At 48.5% G+C, this 17,464-nt stretch overlaps 1 protein-coding gene and 1 long non-coding RNA gene across 16 annotated transcripts in view; one reads left to right on the plus strand and one right to left on the minus strand.

Annotated features, from left to right (window-relative positions):
* CIT (citron rho-interacting serine/threonine kinase) overlaps positions 1 to 13,413 on the plus strand; it is a 186,158-nt gene extending 172,745 nt beyond the window's left edge. For 6 of the 15 annotated variants that reach the window (XM_021073540.1, XM_021073545.1, XM_021073546.1 and 3 more), the window contains 7 exons: positions 1,376 to 1,484; positions 1,570 to 1,698; positions 2,199 to 2,279; positions 3,853 to 3,931; positions 4,064 to 4,243; positions 10,320 to 10,620; positions 11,425 to 13,413. In XM_021073540.1, coding sequence (XP_020929199.1) covers positions 1,376 to 1,484; positions 1,570 to 1,698; positions 2,199 to 2,279; positions 3,853 to 3,931; positions 4,064 to 4,243; positions 10,320 to 10,620; positions 11,425 to 11,448 — 903 coding nt within the window. In that variant the 3' untranslated portion in view covers positions 11,449 to 13,413. Of the gene's footprint in view, positions 1 to 1,375; positions 1,485 to 1,569; positions 1,699 to 2,198; positions 2,280 to 3,852; positions 3,932 to 4,063; positions 4,244 to 10,316; positions 10,730 to 11,424 lie in introns of those variants that run through there. The other 9 variants (XM_021073541.1, XM_021073543.1, XM_021073548.1 and 6 more) reach the window with 2 other exon arrangements.
* LOC110256794 lies at positions 5,951 to 14,100 on the minus strand. Its single transcript, XR_002338792.1, has 2 exons — positions 13,440 to 14,100; positions 5,951 to 11,150 (listed from the first exon to the last, which is right to left on the minus strand). It is a non-coding gene; the product is annotated as an uncharacterized LOC110256794 (long non-coding RNA).

The raw sequence follows: 17,464 nt of genomic DNA on the forward strand, positions 1-17,464 counted from the left end.
TGGCCTGTGATCGCCTTAGAGAGACAGCCAGAGAGCGCCATTCTTCCTGGAGGAAGCTCCAGGGCTGCCCGCCTTAGTTTTTCCTCTCATGTTCCCTCTCCCGTGTGTGAGTCACCTCTCCAGCAAGCCTCCTGTGAAAGGGAGAGAGGAAGTAGGCTGATGGAGGAGGCACGTCTTCTGAACTTGAACCTGGAGAAGAAAGGAAGGGGGTCTCCAAGGAGCTAGCAGCTCCTGGTGGCACCTACCAAGATCTCTGTGAGATTGAAGACGTTCCTGTCAATAACCTTTGGAAAGGCCAGCGCTGGCTGTGTTCTGACACGTAGTTGGGGAGCTGGTCCTCCTCAGGGCCCAGGAGGTTGTGCTGTTGCCTGCTATCTGGATGGGATCCATTAGATCAGTGCATTTGCCTGTCAGAGAAGGTTGTCCCGTCCCTAGACTAGGGATGTCCTATCTGTCCTAAGCCTGATTTATCTCAGGTGCTTTCATGATTAGTCTTAAAAGTAAAAGGAGGTTTGGAGAGAGAAGGGTCCCAACCTGTTAGAGAAGCCCTTTCATCTGGGTGGGCTGTTGTCAGCTTAGTGTGTGTGTTTACTGAGTACCTGCTGGTACCAAGTCTGAGCGGCTGTTTCACACGCACAACTGTGCTGAGAGGAAGGGCTGCTCACCCCCAGCTTTCCAGAAGGATGACAGGCTGGGGCCGAGATCCTCAGTGACAAAGTTGAGATGAGAACTGAAGTCTGACTTTCCCTACCGTTTCCCTGGGTTATACTAGTTTCTTCATACTTAGGCAGGCGATGAGTAAATATTTAGTGGTGGTGACCATGCTGATTAGAGTTTGAACTGTTAGCTTCAGGGAAGATTCTCGGAAATCACTGCTCCTTTGTGATTCCTGGTCATCATTTGGAGTAAACATGTCTAGGTTTCTTAAACCATTAGGATTGGCCTGAAAATGAGTGGAAATAATTGGAAAGCAGATAATTCAGGTAGATGAGACGAGTAGGGATGACAGGAATAGAAACCCAGAAGCTTGCAAAGGAAAGGAAACTAAAAGCACTCCCTCTCCCCACCATGGTTGCTGTATTTTTCCAGGCTGTTCCCTCTGAGTAGAATGTCCTGTTTTTAAAGCTCAATCTTTGAATGCTACCTTTGCATTGAAATGCTGTTTCTGATGCTTTTTGGCTACAACTTGACCTTCTTAGCCTGAGGTTGCCTAGGACCCAGGGGTAGGAAAGGAATGGTGGGCCCCTGTGAGGGGCGTGCAGAGACCGCCTGTGCCTGGTGTGAGGACAGTAGGGACAAGTCAGTGGCCTGGCTGGATGCCTGAGGTGTAGCCAGGAGAGCTGCACTCACATCTGCCCTCTGCCCTCTGCCTCAGGAGATCGAGACCTCGGAGCCCTGCAGCTGCATCCACTTCACCAACTACAGTATCCTCATCGGAACCAATAAATTCTACGAGATTGACATGAAGCAGTATACCCTCGAGGGTAGGGCTGGGGTCCCCCCGCCTGCGTGGCCCCACTGCGGGCTCCCTCTTGGTCCTGAGGCCCCGCCTCTCGCCTGCTTTTACAGAATTCCTGGATAAGAATGACCACTCCTTGGCACCTGCCGTGTTTGCCTCCTCTTCCAACAGTTTCCCCGTGTCCATCATGCAGGTCAACGGCCCAGGGCAGCGGGAGGAGTTCCTGCTCTGCTTCCATGGTGAGTCGAGGCTGATGGGGGCGCCATTGGTACCAAGCCCTGGATGTTGTCAGGGGAGGTGGCTAGTGTGCCTCGGGCAAGGCCAGTCCTGGCGCTGGGAGTACAAAGGACGTCAGTCTGGTACCCCAGGACCCCCAAGTTCTCCCCACCACCACCACCAGGCTCCAGCCTGGTCCAGCGTTGCAGCCTCTCCAAGAGCAGCTGGCTCTTTCCTCTGGCCTCCCTCACTCTCTTTTCTCCCTCTCCTTTTCCTTCCTTTCTTTTTCCCACATCTCTAGGTGTCTTTCTCCCCCTTCCTCCCTCCTTAAGGCTCTCCCTTCTTTTCTACAGCATGCCCCAAACCCTCTTTCTTTAATAAACCCCCAATGTGGCAGAGGTCCTGATTTTTACCATCCAGCGACACCTGGCTGGAGGTCCCAGGGTGATGCCTTATTCTTCCATCAGTGCATGTGTCATTGCCACCCCTGCCTGCTGACGCCCTGGGTTCTGCTTCCTTGCAGAATTCGGGGTGTTCGTGGATTCTTATGGAAGACGGAGCCGCACAGACGATCTCAAGTGGAGTCGCTTACCTTTGGCCTTTGGTAGGTGAGGCGGGGTGCGAGGACTCTTCTCTGCCAGTAGTGGGTGTCCGGGCCAGTACAGCAGGTGGAAGTCCTTTGAGCGGCAGCGTTGTGCCTGGGGACTCGAGATACCCAGTGCTGTATGGAGCGTCACCAGAGTACATGTTCAGGGTGAAGACCCTGACGCTTGGTGCACAACTGTGTAGCCAGAGCCCCCAGTGAGGTGTGTGTTAGGCTGTCACGATACAAGGGAGACCGCTCCTGGTGACCGCTCCTGGTCACGTCAAGGGCTACAAGCATGGCTGAACACTGGTCATTGTAGCCGATTCTGATTAGGCAGAGCACTTAGGTTGCCCATTCCTTCTGTGAGTGTAAGCATTGCTGGGATAAACAATTCACATGTGCATTGTTAAATAACATCCATAGCTCCTAAGTCCTAAAAACGGAGCTGCTGGGTCAGTGGGTAAACACACACCTACATACAACTAGGCACACGTGTGACGGAGTGAATGTGCTGAAATACCCTTCAAGGCTATTTCATTTATCTGTTGCTTCCTAACAAGTTCCAAAACCTAGTGATGTAATACTTATCACTGCCCGAGATTCTGTGGCTTGACTGGACAGTTTTGCTTCATGTGATGACAGCAGGGGCACTGGGACAACTAGAAAGTCCCCAGTGGCTTCACAAAAGGCAGGCAGTTGGAGCCAGCCACCAGCGGGGAGCTTGGCGGGGACTGCTGGCTGGAGGTGGGCTTCCTCGAAGGGTGCAAAAATGAACGCCGAACGCCAGCGAGCCTTCTGGCTTCCCCACTGTAAGGCTCCAGGGGCAGCCCAGATCCCAGGCAGGGAGAAGCCACGAGGACCTGAGCCGGGGGAGTCACGCCTAACAGCACAGCAGCCATTTGCCACAAGGAGTAGTAATGATAATCTCCTGTCCCTTTAAGACCAACACCAACTCTCATATCCTAGCGTTTCAGTGACCCTGGGATAGAGAAAGAAATGTAAAGACCAGAAATACTTCATGACCTACCGAGTCCAGTTTTTTTTAAAATTAAACTTTGGGAAAATGTACCCAATTAAACAGTTTATGAAGGTGTACTAGGAAGTCTCACCTCCAGGCCCCCGAGGGGAGAAAACCTTTATGAGCTTCTTACCCTTCCAGTGCTTTATGCAAATACAGACACATTAAAAAATATATATAGTCTAACCCCCTCCCTTTTTAAAAATCAGTGTGGGCACACTTTCTGCAGCATTTAAAAATGTGCACCTTGGGTTTTTCCGCCTTTTCTACCAATGGCGTAGAGAGCTTCTTGCCACCCTTTTACAGCTGGGTAGGACTCCACAGAGGCACCGTGACTTATGTAACTGATCTGCCACGATGTAGTACCTTTTAGCTGGTTCCCATCTTCTGCTCCAACAGCGTGGCAGTCAGTACACTTGAAAATGCCCCGTTACGTTGGCACATGGGTGCACACGGAGGACCAAGTCCTTCAGGTGGGGTTGCTAGGTCCAGGGTTGCATTTCAGCCAAATTTTGATGTTCTGTCTTTTAACTCTTTCTTGCCCCGCACTCTCGCTCCATGGTGGCCACGAAGCCTACAGAGAACCCTATCTGTTTGTGACCCACTTCAACTCACTCGAAGTAATTGAGATCCAGGCACGCTCCTCTCTGGGGTAAGCCTTGCTCTCTGGGCTGCAGAAGGTTCAGCAGCTGGGGCTGGGTGCTGGGGCCGGGCGGTGTCTCTCCCTACCCCACCCAGCAGCGCGGGTAACCAGCCGCGCAAACTCTCACCTGGAACTCTGCAGGACCCCTGCCCGAGCATATCTGGAAATCCCGAACCCACGCTACCTGGGCCCTGCAATTTCCTCAGGAGCGATTTACCTGGCATCCTCGTACCAGGATAAATTAAGGATCATTTGCTGCAAAGGAAACCTCGTGAAGGAGTCTGGCACTGACCACCACCGGGGCCCGTCCACCTCCCGCAGGTACCGCACTCTTGTCTTCCTCAGTACAGGGGGCAAAGTGCTTTTTGGCAGAGCAGAAGGAAGTGTTGCTAAACTGGTTGAAAGTTTCTCCATCATCAAGCTCAAACCACTCATTTCTTTGTGATCTATAACACTAAAATGACACAGTCCTTTGTAAGCACTAGGAGAGCTTTTTAATGCCCTCTCATAAAAGGTGGAAGGAAATGTCTGGGCTTTCTCTGGTGGGCATTTTCAGCGGCTGTGTTTGGAATGGCATGTGAATTATGCATCCATTGCTTTAGCAGATGGTCCTCTGTGCTACTCAGGCTTGCTGAGGCAGGTACAGTTGCAAATAAGCCAGACGTGTCCCCGTCCCTGATGAGGCAGACATGCAGCCGGTGATTACAGCTCCGCCCAGAAGGATGAGGCTGGACTGGGGCAGTCGAAGGCACTGTGGGAGCTCAGAGGAGGGCCCATGGCCTGAACTTGGGGGCCAGGGAGGATTTCAGAAGAAATGAGGCCTGGAGTGTGGGCTATACTTCACTTTTTCTTTGAATGTCTTATAATTGTTTTTGTTATTGAAAACTGAGCATTTCAAATCATGTAATATAGCAACTCTGAAAATCAGATCCTCTTGCCCCTTGGTGGGCATGTTGCTGTTGCTCTTTGTTCAGTGGCTCTTCTGGGCTCATTATGTAAGTCTGTATCCTTCGTTATGTGCAGCTGTTGAAGTGTCGCTTGGTTAGGGTAGTGCTCAGCTAAAGGACTGGACAGAGGTTTCCTTAAATGCACTGAACCCACCCTTAGCTGAATGATTGTGTGTGTGTTTGGGGGCACACCTTTAGCACCCAGAATCAGCTGTTCTCAGGTTCCTGCTGGCTTGTGTGCAGCCTGACCTGTGGGTGTGGTCTTATAGATCCACAGGAACATGCCAGACCATGTCAAAACAAAACCCCACATGGACCTCTCATTCCCAGGTTTTCCTTCTGGGTCTTTTGGCCAGCCTCTTGTTTTCCCCAGCTGGTCTCACTGCCTCAGGCATTTGCCCTGTTAAATAATTGCCACTGATGTTTTTATTTATTTGTTTTAGGGCCACACCCATGGCATATGGAAGTTCCCAGGCTAGGGAGTCAAACCAGAGCTGCAGCTGCCAGCCTACACCACAGCCGGACCTGGCTTGGACCTACGCCACAGCTCATGACAACACTGCACCCCCCACCCACTGAGTAAGGTCAGGGATCAAACCCACATCGTCATAGGTACTAGTCAGATTGTTTCCACTGAGCCACAATGGGAACTCCCAGCCACTGATTGTTTTTTGATAAACATCTATAGATAGGGCCTTTCTCTTAAGACCTGAATCTGGTCAAATAAAAACAGACCCCGGGCATGGTCTTTTCCAAGGAGGAGCCACTTGGGTCAGGTAGTGACAATTTTCTGAGGAAGGGGCTTTTGCAGAGCTCCAGTCCTGATGTGCTCCCTCCAGTGTCTGCCAGGTTGCTGGTTTTCACAGCTACTGTGGTTACAAGGCTGTTACACTGTAGGTGTGGGGAGAGAGGGGTGGGAATAGGTCAAGTTAAAATAACACAAAGCTTATTCTGAGATTGAACTGCTTTCTTGCATAAACAGTATTTGAATTGTTGCAAGATTCTGGTTAATTTCCAGAGTATTGAAAAGTTGATGGTGACAATTTTGCCTTTTTTTTTTTTTTTTTTTTTTTGGCTTTTAAGGGCTACATCCTCAGTATATGGAAGTTCCCAGGCTAAGGGTGGAATCAGAGGTGTAGCTGCCGGCCTACACCACAGCCGCAGCAATGCCAGATCCAAGCCGCATCTGTGACCTACACAGTAGCTCGCAGCAACACCTAAGTGAGGCCAGGGATCAAACCCCACGTCCTCATGGATACTTGTCAGGTTTTTAACCCAATGAGCCACAATGAGAATTCCTATCCTTTTTTTGTTTGTTTTTTAGGGCCATACCCGAGGCATATGGAGATTCCCAGGCTAGGGGTCTTATCGGAGCTACAGCTGCCGGCCTACACCACAGCCACAGCAATGCCAGATCTGAGCCGTGTCTGCAACCTATACCACAGCTCATAGCAACACCAGATCCTTAACCCACTGAGCAAGGCCAGGGATCAAACCCACAACCTCATGGTTCCTAGTTAGATTCATTACCGCTGGGCCACGACAGGAACTCCAAGAATTCCTATTCTTTTTAATACAGGTGATAGACCCTGTACACGCTCTTCTGTATCTTAAGGTATCTTGCCAGTTGGTCCATGTCAGTACATGAAGTATTTCTTCTTCTTTTTGAAATGCCTGCCTAGCATTCCTTCACCTTATTTAACTGCTCCTTTATCAAAAGATGTTTGGGTCATTTCCTATCTTTTCCTATAGTAAATGACTTTGTACTTAGGTCATTTTGCATGCTTAGGAATCTATCTGGAGGGTAACTTTCTAGAAAAGGAGTTGATGGGCTACTCCAGATATGCATTTGTAATTTGGGCAAATGTTGCTGAGGTGTCCTCCCTGGAGGCTGTACCCTTTTCTTATCCCACCAGCTGCGTGTGGGAATGGCTTTGTCTTGACACCTAGAGCTAGGAGCCTGTTGGATGTGTCAGTTTGAGATGTGTAATTTTAAGATCTCGGTCCACAAAGGAGATGAGCTTCTTTAACCCAGGGGGATATTTAATTAGGATTTTAATTTTGTGGACTGGTTTTACAAACCCCATATGTCTACCCTGTAAAGAGCTACGCAGACTCTGTACCATGTGCCAGACACTGTGTCTGGGCTGGAGATACACAGATGAAGACGACATTGTTTTGATTCCCAAGGGCCTCACAGTTGAGGAACCCACTCTAATGTTACAAAACGCTTAGAATATTAAATTGATGACTCTTTTCTAAGCTCTGAGACTGTGTCCTACGAATACTCTTTCTTTTGCTGAAATATAAATGCTAGTATGAAATGTATGGTCAGTGTGATTTTAATCCCAGGAACTTGCTGGAAAACCAGAAGTGCCTCATAACCAGCTACTCCTCTTTCGGCTTGACCCTGCCTCGAGAGTGACTGCTCAAAGGGCTATAAGTCCTCTCCTGAAGATGTTTGGATTTTACTTAAATAATTTCCAAGTCATGCCAAGAACATAATTTTTTTCCTCTTTATCACTCTCTAGTTAGATGGCCAGGCATTTGCCTTTTGAGATGATATGGTGTCTTTTGTAAGGAGTTACTTTGGGGTTGAAAATGATTCCAGTTCCTATGAACAAGGGACAGAAATAATGCTGTTGCCAGGCATGTTTGGAAAGTCAGCAGTCAGTCTGCAGTGGGCTCCAGGCTTATAAAACTGTCTTTCTGCCGCTAACTGCTTGGGGCAGGTCCAGAATGTAGAAGGCCAGCTTTGTGGAATGTGATTCACTGCAGGTCACTTTGCCTTGGTCTGTTTAGCCAAGCAGGAAATGTAACTCTTTGCAAGAAGCATTAAGTTGATGTGGTAGATCATTGGTTATTAACAGAAATGGGGCTGGAGGATTGCCCGCGCGGGCTAGAATGCTGAGTGTTTTCCTTCATCCCATTAATCTAAGCCGACATCTCGAATGGCCTTCTTTGAACCATCTTTCTTCCCTTGGGCAGTGAGCACTCTCTCATTTGCTTTATGATCAGCCCCTGTGGACACAGTTAATATTTTTCTTCCAGTACAAATAGGCGTAATGTAATTCTCCTTCTTGACATTTGTCGGTGTGTTCTTCTCACAAAGCCACCTGACTAGAGAAGGATAAACCTTGATCTCAAGATGTTGAAATTTGAGTTACTTCAAATTCTGCTCCTGCACACACAACACAGGAGAGTTCTGGCTTTCTGAGCATTTGTTGGAATTTCCACATTTCAGGTTGCATGAGAAAGCAAGAGTATGACAGGAAGCTGTTCACACAATGGACTGTCCACTTAAGACAATTATTTCTGCTCTGCTCACCAATTTTTTTTTTTTTTTTTAGTGCTGCACCCGCGGTATATGGAGGTTCCCAGGTTAGGGGTCTAATCAGAGCTGTAGCTGCCGGCCAACGCCACAGAAACTCGGGACCCGAGCCGCATCTGGGACCCACACCACAGCTCACGGCAACACCAGATCCTTAACCCACTGAGTGAGGCCAGGGATTGAACCCACAACCTCATGGTTCCTAGTCGGAGTCGTTAACCACTGAGCCATGATGGGAACTCCTCACCAGTTGTTTTTAGTGTACAGCAGGAATTGGCAAACTTTTTCCGTAAAGGTTCAAATAGTAAATAGTAACTATTTTGGGGGTTGCAGGTCACATGGTCTCTAGCTCAATTCTCAACTTTCTTTTTGGACTGCAAAAGCAGCCATGGTGCATCCCAGAGGGGGATTTAATGAAGACGGGCACCAGTCTGGATTTGGCCCTCAGGCTTGCACTAGAGAGTCCCCCCTCTCTCCCTGCCTGCCCCGGGGCAGGAGGAGTCAGCATCTTTGCTGCTTACTTACTTTTTCATTATGGACACTGCAAAAACAGGGGTCTGAAGTTCTTTTGTGGTGCAGGTGTGGACTCAATCCCAGACCTGGAACTTCCACATGCTTTGGGTGCAGCAAAAAAAAAAAAAAAAAAAAAAAAGAAAACAGAAAGTAAAGGTTCCCTAGAGTTAGAGCAATAATTTAAACTGTAGTCCCTTCTAAAGAAAAAGTTTAGTCTCTTCCAAAGGGAAAAGACTTAAATATCAAAAAGAAGCCTTTGGGGAGTTTCCATTGTGGCTCAGCAGAAATGAACCCGACTAGTATCCATGAGGATGGGAGATTCCATCCGTGTCCTCCCTTAGTGGGTTAAGGATCTCGCGTTGCCCTAAGCTGTGGTGTAGGCTGGCAGTTGCAGTTCTGATTTGACCCCTAGCCTAGGAATTTCCCTATGCAGCCCTAAAAAGCAAAAAAAAAAAGAAAAAAAAAAAAAAAGAGTGAGCGAGGCCTTTGGGAAAACCAGTAACACTCTCAAATATTTAAGAAATGACTATATGATTTTACTGTAAAAAATCCAACGTTGATGGTGAAAGATGTCATCTAGCATGTTAGCATACAATTTTGGTGAGAAAATTAGAGCAGAATAAATCATTATGTGATTCATACTTGGTTCATTCTTAGAATTGGCATGCAACTGCAATTGTAATCTAGATTTTTTAAATATCTAGGATAAAATTTTCCTGATTTCTTCTATTTTTCAAAGATAAAGCCCAACCAATCAAAATATGTCTTCAAGTAACATTGTCTATGAAATGTTTCCCTTTTAATTAAGTAGGCTGCCTATTCCCAGCACTAATTATGCTCAGATAACGAGGGCCCGAGTACTTTCTCTGCTCCTGGTGGGTGAGGGTAGGAAGGAACTGATTCCTAAGGCTGTGTTTCAGATCTGCTAGTATTTCTAGGTCTTTCTTCTTCAGAGGAGTAGATGGGGCCATGTCTGGTGAAATCTCCATTTGAAATATCTAGGCCAGGGCTGGGTGGAAGGTTGGATGGATCCTACAGAAAGGCCTTACTGCCTTTAACCATAAATCTTTGGGGCAAACCAGCTCTGTCTTGTCTGCGTTGTCTCTGAGTTCTAGCAGACCTGACACCTACACCTCTCACATGGGCGTTGGATGCCACTAAGGCTCTTGGAGAACCACCTGGAAGGAGTGGTGACTCAACACAGGCCCAGGGATGGGCTGGATTTGGCAGCTGACAGTGATGAGTATAAGCTTGACCTCTAAATGTGCCCTCTAGGCTCTGGAAGATCCTAGGTCTAGGGGATATAGTTTGGGGACTAGGACATCAGAGTGACCTGTACTGGAATCTCAGCCTTTCTGTGTCTGCATCTCGACCGTACCTCAAGGGCCGTGCTTGTTCCTTGCTTGTGGTGTGGTTGCAGTGATGGAGAGCTTAGCACTGAGGGTGCTCAGCAAAAAGTCAGTGTCAAGGCCAGGAAGCGTGCTTTCCCTTTGCTGTCACCTTTGCCTTCTTTGCCTCATAACTAGGGGTGGGATCAGGGTAAGAACATGCCCTTTTGGGGTTGTGACTTCTCAGCTCTTTCCCCCCTCCCCCCCATTGCCAGCAGCCCTAACAAGCGAGGCCCGCCGACCTACAACGAGCACATCACCAAGCGTGTGGCCTCCAGCCCGGCGCCCCCCGAAGGCCCCAGCCACCCAAGAGAGCCAAGCACACCCCACCGCTATCGCGAGGGGCGGACAGAGCTGCGCAGGGACAAGTCCCCGGGCCGCCCCCTGGAACGGGAGAAGTCCCCAGGCCGGATGCTCAGCACGCGGCGGGAGCGCTCCCCGGGACGGCTGTTCGAGGACAGCAGCAGGGGCCGGCTGCCTGTGGGGGCTGTGAGGACCCCGCTGTCCCAGGTCAACAAGGTGAGGTCCCCACGGGGCCACGACGAAGGGGCTCTACGACTGTCATTTGGCTTTGGGGACTCACAAGTTTAGGAAGAAGAGGTAGTACCTAAGAGGCTTCCTCTGCAGATGGATGACATATGCACCTCCAAATGCAACAGCTCCCAAAGGGGAGAGTTCCCTTCCCCAGAGGCAACTGGTGCTCACAGTTTCTAGACGGTCTATGTGTACAAGCAAATGCACCTGCTAACATGCGATCCCCCAGGCTCTCTGCCTTACCTCCTTCAAACATAAATACAAATACACACACATACATCAACAATTTCTCTGGAGGGCTACTCAGAAACTGGTACCAGTGGTTCCCTTCTAGAACTCTGAACCTTGTGAAAATGTTAAATCCTGGGCATGTATTACCTATGTAATTTTTAGGGTAGCAGTTGGGGAGATGGAGGGATGTGAGAGGGGAGGTTCCCAGTACTGGTTCCAGGGTGTGGTGTTCTGGATCGCTCTCTCCCAAAGCCATCTGCATTTCATTGTTGGCACCCCTGCTGCTGAAGAGAGAAGGAAAAGCCATTTAAGTGTTTTTTATCTCCCCTGACTTAGGGATAAAATGCTGTGTGGAACAGTAGAAACACTTCTAGAGCACTGGGGACTTCCTGGTGAATTTCGCAGGCCCTGAGGGGTGGCTTTGCTACTCATGCACTGTTAACACCGGAAGGCCAGACCCGCTGCTGCAACTCCAGTCTGGGCTTCCTGTCTGTGAAGCGAGCATGACGAGTTCTGGCCTCTGATGGCTAAACCCCTTCTTCCTTACTTTGCTTCTAGGTCTGGGACCAGTCTTCAGTATAAATCTCAGCCAGAAAAACCAACTCCTCATCTTAACCTGCAGGAAAACGCCAAACACACTATGGAACTCGGCTGACGGGGACCCCAGCGCCGATCTGCTCAGCCAGCCCATGGCGCGAGGCAGGCACCAGCGCCACCTCAGCGCGGACACCCTGTGGCCGGGAGGGGCAGGGGGCTGAGGCTCGCCTTCCTGCAGTCATCCTCTTTGCACTTTGTTACTCTTTCAAAGCATTCATAAACTTTTGTACCTAGCTTGAGCCTGTACCAGTTCATCAAAGGAAACCAACCGGGGGCTAACTACAGTGTGGTTAGAATCCTAATTAATAGCTACTTTAAGATCCTAGGGTTGGTTGGATTTTTTGTTATTTTGGGGGGTTTTTTGTTTGTTTTGTTTTTAAAAACAGAATTCTTAATAGATTTGAATAGCACTGTATTTCCCATCATAGTCATTTTTAGCTAGGTTACACCATCAGGTCTTTGCTACTGAAACGTATGGTTGAAGAGCCCCTGCCGATTGGCGAACCTCCTGCGCTCACGTAATGTCCATCTCATTCCCGTCCATCCTCGTGGATGGCCCTGTTTTACCCAGGGTAACATCTTAGCCAAATGTTTACCGTTCTCATTGCCTCTTATGGCCTTGACAACTTCCCCTCCCACCAGCTGAGAATGTATGGAGGTCATCGGGCCTCAGCTCGGAGGCAGTGACTTGGGGCCAAGGGACCGTGAGGAGCTTTCCTCCCCAGCCTGCCGTCCCTGCTTCCCATGTAGCTTTGGCCAGGAAAGCATGATAGACTCGCTCTGAGCCTAGCACCCATGGGTCTCCGGGTCCGGGGGACCGGGGTCACCCAGCTCCCGTTCCCTGCCCCCTCCCCAGGATGGAAGAGACCCCGGGAGTCCTGCATGGCGGTTCACTGCATGTGCTGCCCCGCACTTTGGGCTGCTCTGCCGCTGTCCTACTTCCATCCCATAGCTCCTGCTGAACCGAGACCCTCTGACCACTTGCCAGCTCACTGGCCACAAGCTGCAGTGTAGCACTGAAGAGAACCACCCAACGCTCAAGCCTTACGACCTGAGAAGGACTTCAGCAACCACCACCTCCCTCTCGCACGCTTCCCTGCCGACTCCCCACAGATGGCTCTGTTCCTACGCAGCCTGGCGGGTCTACCCCACGGAAACTGTGATGTCCCCAACAAGCCTCCCCTAGGCCTAGACTAAGACCAGACATTGGAGAAAGAAGCCGCTGCTCAGCTCTCCTGGCTGGGCCACCCTCCCAGGTGCAGCGCGGCCCTCGCTGCTTCCCTCTGTCCTCAGCAGCACCACGGGCCTGGCAGCTGGGAAAGAACCAACCCGAGGCTTTGCAGTTGGCAAGCTACCTAGCGGCCTTACTTCTGCCTTTAATCTCCTTCAAGGCCTCTCTCGCTTCTTGGGCTCCACTGAGGCACATCCTAGGTAGGCTGACAGGTAGACCTGTTCCCACCACAGCAGGTGAACGTGGTCCAACCCCCTGTGTCCACCGTTCGGATCACTTTCCAGATTGCCACCTGGCCCGAGTCCTGGCTCCTTCCTGCTCGTCCTCTTAACCTAAGTGCTTTCTTGTTGGAAACGCCCATGCCCCTTCACCCGTGTCATGCTGTGTGTTTCATGCGTTGCTTGGTCTTTGGGTCACACTGCATCCCCTCCCTTCTCCAGGGCAGATCTGACTGAATGTTTGCTGAAGTTTTTTCTGTCTCTTGGTCCACAAGTATTTGGAAAGGTCACTAAAAATTGGTGTTTCAGTCTTGGCATTTCATTTAGGATCTCCATGAGAAAGGGGCTTCTTGGCCCTGAAAGTGTATATTGTGTGTCTCATTTGTGAAATGCTTCCTGCTCTAGAACTAGCTCAAAGACTGTACATATTTACAAGAAACTTTATATTCGTAAAAAAAAAAAAAAAAAAAGGAAATTGAATTGGTTTCTACTTTTTTATCGTAAAAGGTGCATTTTTCAACACTTACTTTTGGTTTCAACGGTGGTAGTAGTGGACAGCCATCTTCACTGGAGGGTGGGGAGCTCCGTGTGACCACCGAGATGCCAGCAGGAAATATCCGAACATGAAATTGCAGTCAAAAGCTTCTTAGCATCAATAAAATTCTAGGTCTCCAAAAGTACAGGCTTTTTCTTCATTACCTTTTTTATTCGGAATGAGGAACACCAGGAACGACTCAAGATCCACCTCGAGAGGAATGAACTTTGTTGAACAAATAGCAAAATAAAGCAATGATCTAAAAGTGTCTGCTTTAGTGCCATGACCTCTTCTTAAGAGCATAAAAATCCAAAATACCGCCATCGTCAGCCTACGCTTGTGGGCATGCCATGGGGACTGACTTTACTTTTTGGGGAAGGGGGGCTTTTTCTGGGGTGAGGGATGGAGAGCCACACGGGAGGGGAGGCAGGCTGCTCTCCTGGAATCCTGGGTCTGGCAGTTCCCTTCCACAAGTGCAACCTTGTGGAATTTTGGTCCTTTCTTCCATCGAACCAGGAACTAACTGGTGATTGAGGTCAATTTATACAGGGCTGCAGAACTGGAAAGCTTAAGGCAGGTTACTCTGAAAGGATTATTGGAGAATAGGTGACCGAGCTCTCCAGGTAAGGCAGCCAATGAAAATGAAAAAAAAATCTTACCTTTAAATCCCTCTCATCCATGTAGATCAAGCCAGGGCGACTTCATGACATACATTTCCTTGGAGGGATGAGTCTGGACCGAGGTAATTTAAAATGTAAATACTCTTGAACTAGATGAATTTTTACAGTCTGCAAGGTAAACTTTCTAAGATGTTTTAGTTTGTTGGCGTAAACTTTGTTGAGCCAGAAAAACATGAGTTCTGGCTCATGGTGATTTTTTTCCTCATGGTTCCTTTTGCTTTCGGTCTTCAGTTTTTATTTTCCAGTGATGTAATCTGACCACAGGGTCATGGCCGACATGGCCTGTGACAGGAATTGTTGTAGCAATTCTGTTCTGTTCCTTTCTATTTCACCACTGGGGATAAAAATCTGCCAACTGTAAGAATGAAAATCATTCAGAAGATGAACAAGGAAAATGTTGGAACCATTCTTTCCTTATAAAATTAGAAAAAGTCCATTAAATGCCCAACGACTATTCAGTTATTGTTCTGAGGATTCGTGGTGGCCACACACTACTTCAAAAGCAAACGTACATATGATTTGGTTCCAAAAGGAAGATGCCACAGAGGTTCTTTGGACCCTAAGGAAGGACCTCAAAACAAAAACAAAAACAGTAACAAATTATTCAGCCACACCATAAACTGAGGCCCAACCTTCCATGCTGCTATTCCTGCTTATGCACAAAATTTGACATTTTCTGCTCTTCCAACTTAATTTTCATGTGACTAAAGAGGCTGTGATTGCAAAACAAATTTCATAATCATGAAACTAGGACTTGGAGACTTGGGCCAGAAAGAGATGATTTGTTTACCAAAACTGACCAGCTCGTTAGTCTTCAGAATTGGGCCTCTTGAATGTGGTTTCCTTTAGACAACATTCATGCAGATTCAGTCTGAAGCAATAATGCTAGGCCAACTGGTAGGGACCAGCTAAGCTTTTTGGTGTCAACACAACAGTTAAATTGGACTAAACTAGGGGTGACTCTGCTCCCTTCTGTCGAGGACACTTGACTGGAGACATTTTGCGACAGTTGTGTCACAACTGGCACTTCGTGGGTAGAGGCCAGAGATACTGCTAAATACCCTATAATACAGAGGGCAGCCCCACCCCACTTTCCACAGAGATAACAGGCCCAAAGTGTCACCAGTGCCAAGGTTGAGGAAGCTTGCTTGGCCTGTTCTAGTCATAATTCTTTCTTGGCAGTTTAAATATTGCCTATGATGTCAAAGCACAGACACTTGCTCTAGGCCCAGTGTTTCTGTGAGAAAATGTTTGATCACTTGCCTGGTCAAATGTTGCGGCTTTTCTGAAGCTGGGAGGGCAGGGCAGTGGGAATCTGGCTTGGCTTTCTCTCCAGTCTGTCGATTTGTGAAGCTCCTGTATGCCTGGAGGGGAGGGGTTGTGAGAGGTGGAGGAAAGAACTTTGGAAATGACTTCACTGCTATTCACAACTCAGGCTGTCCTTTCAGAGAAGCAGAGACAGGAAATGTAGCTGATCCAGGGCGGTCAGTCTCTTTGTTCTCACTTGCTGTTGAGTTTTACAGATAAAGTGGGGAAATTCACTCCTGGCAGGGAGAGCAGGCAGCAGAGGGGGCTGGCATCCTCACGCAGGCACAGGCCCATTATCTGTCTTTAGGACAAAAAAAGAGAAGAGGTAGTTGTATGAGTTGAGCCCAGTGGTTGATCTCAGAGATGGGGTGCTGGTTCTCCAAGGGTTTGACTCATGGCAGTGACGACTCAGCAGGACCCTGGTGGATGTTTTTACAACGAGTGGGGGTGACTTGCATGTACGTTCAGCTTCCAGCTGTATCCTGAAGAAACTGGCATTCCAGGGCAGAAGGCTCTAGTTCCTTTTCTCCACTAATCTGCCGATCAAAGAAGGTGCTAACAAGCTGGATGGAGGGTTGAGTGGCCCGAGGGCATGGGTCTACATCACTTTACTCAAAACGTTTGTAAACATATGAGGAGAACCAAGTTCATGCTCAGAAATGAAATCATGCTCATCTAGAACTGAGCCAAGCAAAATGTAATTTGCTTTTTCCTAAAATGGTTTCATCTCTGACCTCAGCCATGCACAGAAGCAGCTTCATGTTCTAGGTGTGCAGCCTTGAAAGCCTCAGCATCTTAGAGGCTTCCTAATTGAGCTTAAGGTACAGGCACTTTTTCCTTTTCTGGCCCCTTACTGTTTGTGGCTATAACCCGTTCATGTTGTAAAAGGCTTTGAGGCTCCCAAAGTAAAATGAACGGAGCCCTAGGGGTCATCTAGTGTTAGTCTGACCCCTTTCCATTTCTTAGGACAGGAAATCAGGCTGAGGGGCCACACAATTTGCCCAAAGTCACACTAGTGAGTGACTGAACTGGGTCAACATCCCTAATTTCAGTCCAGTGTCCACACTCTGGGAGAGGGGATGGTCGGGGAGTGGCCGACTCTGGCAGGAAGCCAGGCTTTGGCCTGGTGTTACAGAGACCATCTGCACCCTTAAGTGGCATCAGAGGGAAGAGAGAGGTCTTGCCTGGGTCCTTAGATCACTGGGTTCAATATGTTCATATATGGTACTATTTATCCATTTTACACATTAGTAATTTAAAGACCTTACCTTTGGCTTCATAAATTCATTCGTATATACATTCCTATAGGGAAAAATTTATCAAAAATTCGAAAGCAATTTGAGTTAAGCTTTAACCATGGAACCAGTCCACAACCACGAGAAAGCATGTACCTGGGTCATAGGACACCTCACTGCTACATAGGCCTTTGCCCCTGTAATGTGCACAAAGCAGGGTTCCTCTTCCATGTGCATGAAATAATCTCCATTATTTTTAGCTTCATGGGAATACTCTCACCTGGATCTGTGAGCAGTCTTCTGGACCACAGGGGACTTGCTTTTTAAAGGAAATCAAGGTGGTTTTTTTGATTTTTTTTTTTTTTTTTTTGCTTTTTAGGGCTGCACTGTGGCATATGGATGGAAGTTCCCTGGCTAGGGGTCGCAGCCAAGCTGCAGCTGCTGGCCCACACCACAGCTCACAGCAATGCTGGATCCTTAACCCACTGATCCAGGCCAGGGATCGAACCCGAATCCTCACGGTACTCGTCGGTTTTGTAACCCGCTAAGCCACAAAGGGAATGCCAAGGAAATCAAATCTTTTAGACACACAGACAGCTTGGAGAATGCTGACACTCACATGTTCCATGGTTTTGCCTGCATTCCTCCACCATGGCAGTCAACTCCTTACAAGTGCCCCATGGCTCCTTGGCTGTGGAGGACTCTTACAGGGTTTACTGGCTCCAAATTAGTTTTTACACTGGATTTTCAGCTTGGCTTTTTCTGAACTTTATCAGTGGAGCCCACTTGCAGGA

The sequence above is a fragment of the Sus scrofa genome, chromosome 14, assembly GCF_000003025.6.
Source record: "Sus scrofa isolate TJ Tabasco breed Duroc chromosome 14, Sscrofa11.1, whole genome shotgun sequence".
NCBI lineage: Eukaryota > Metazoa > Chordata > Mammalia > Artiodactyla > Suidae > Sus > Sus scrofa.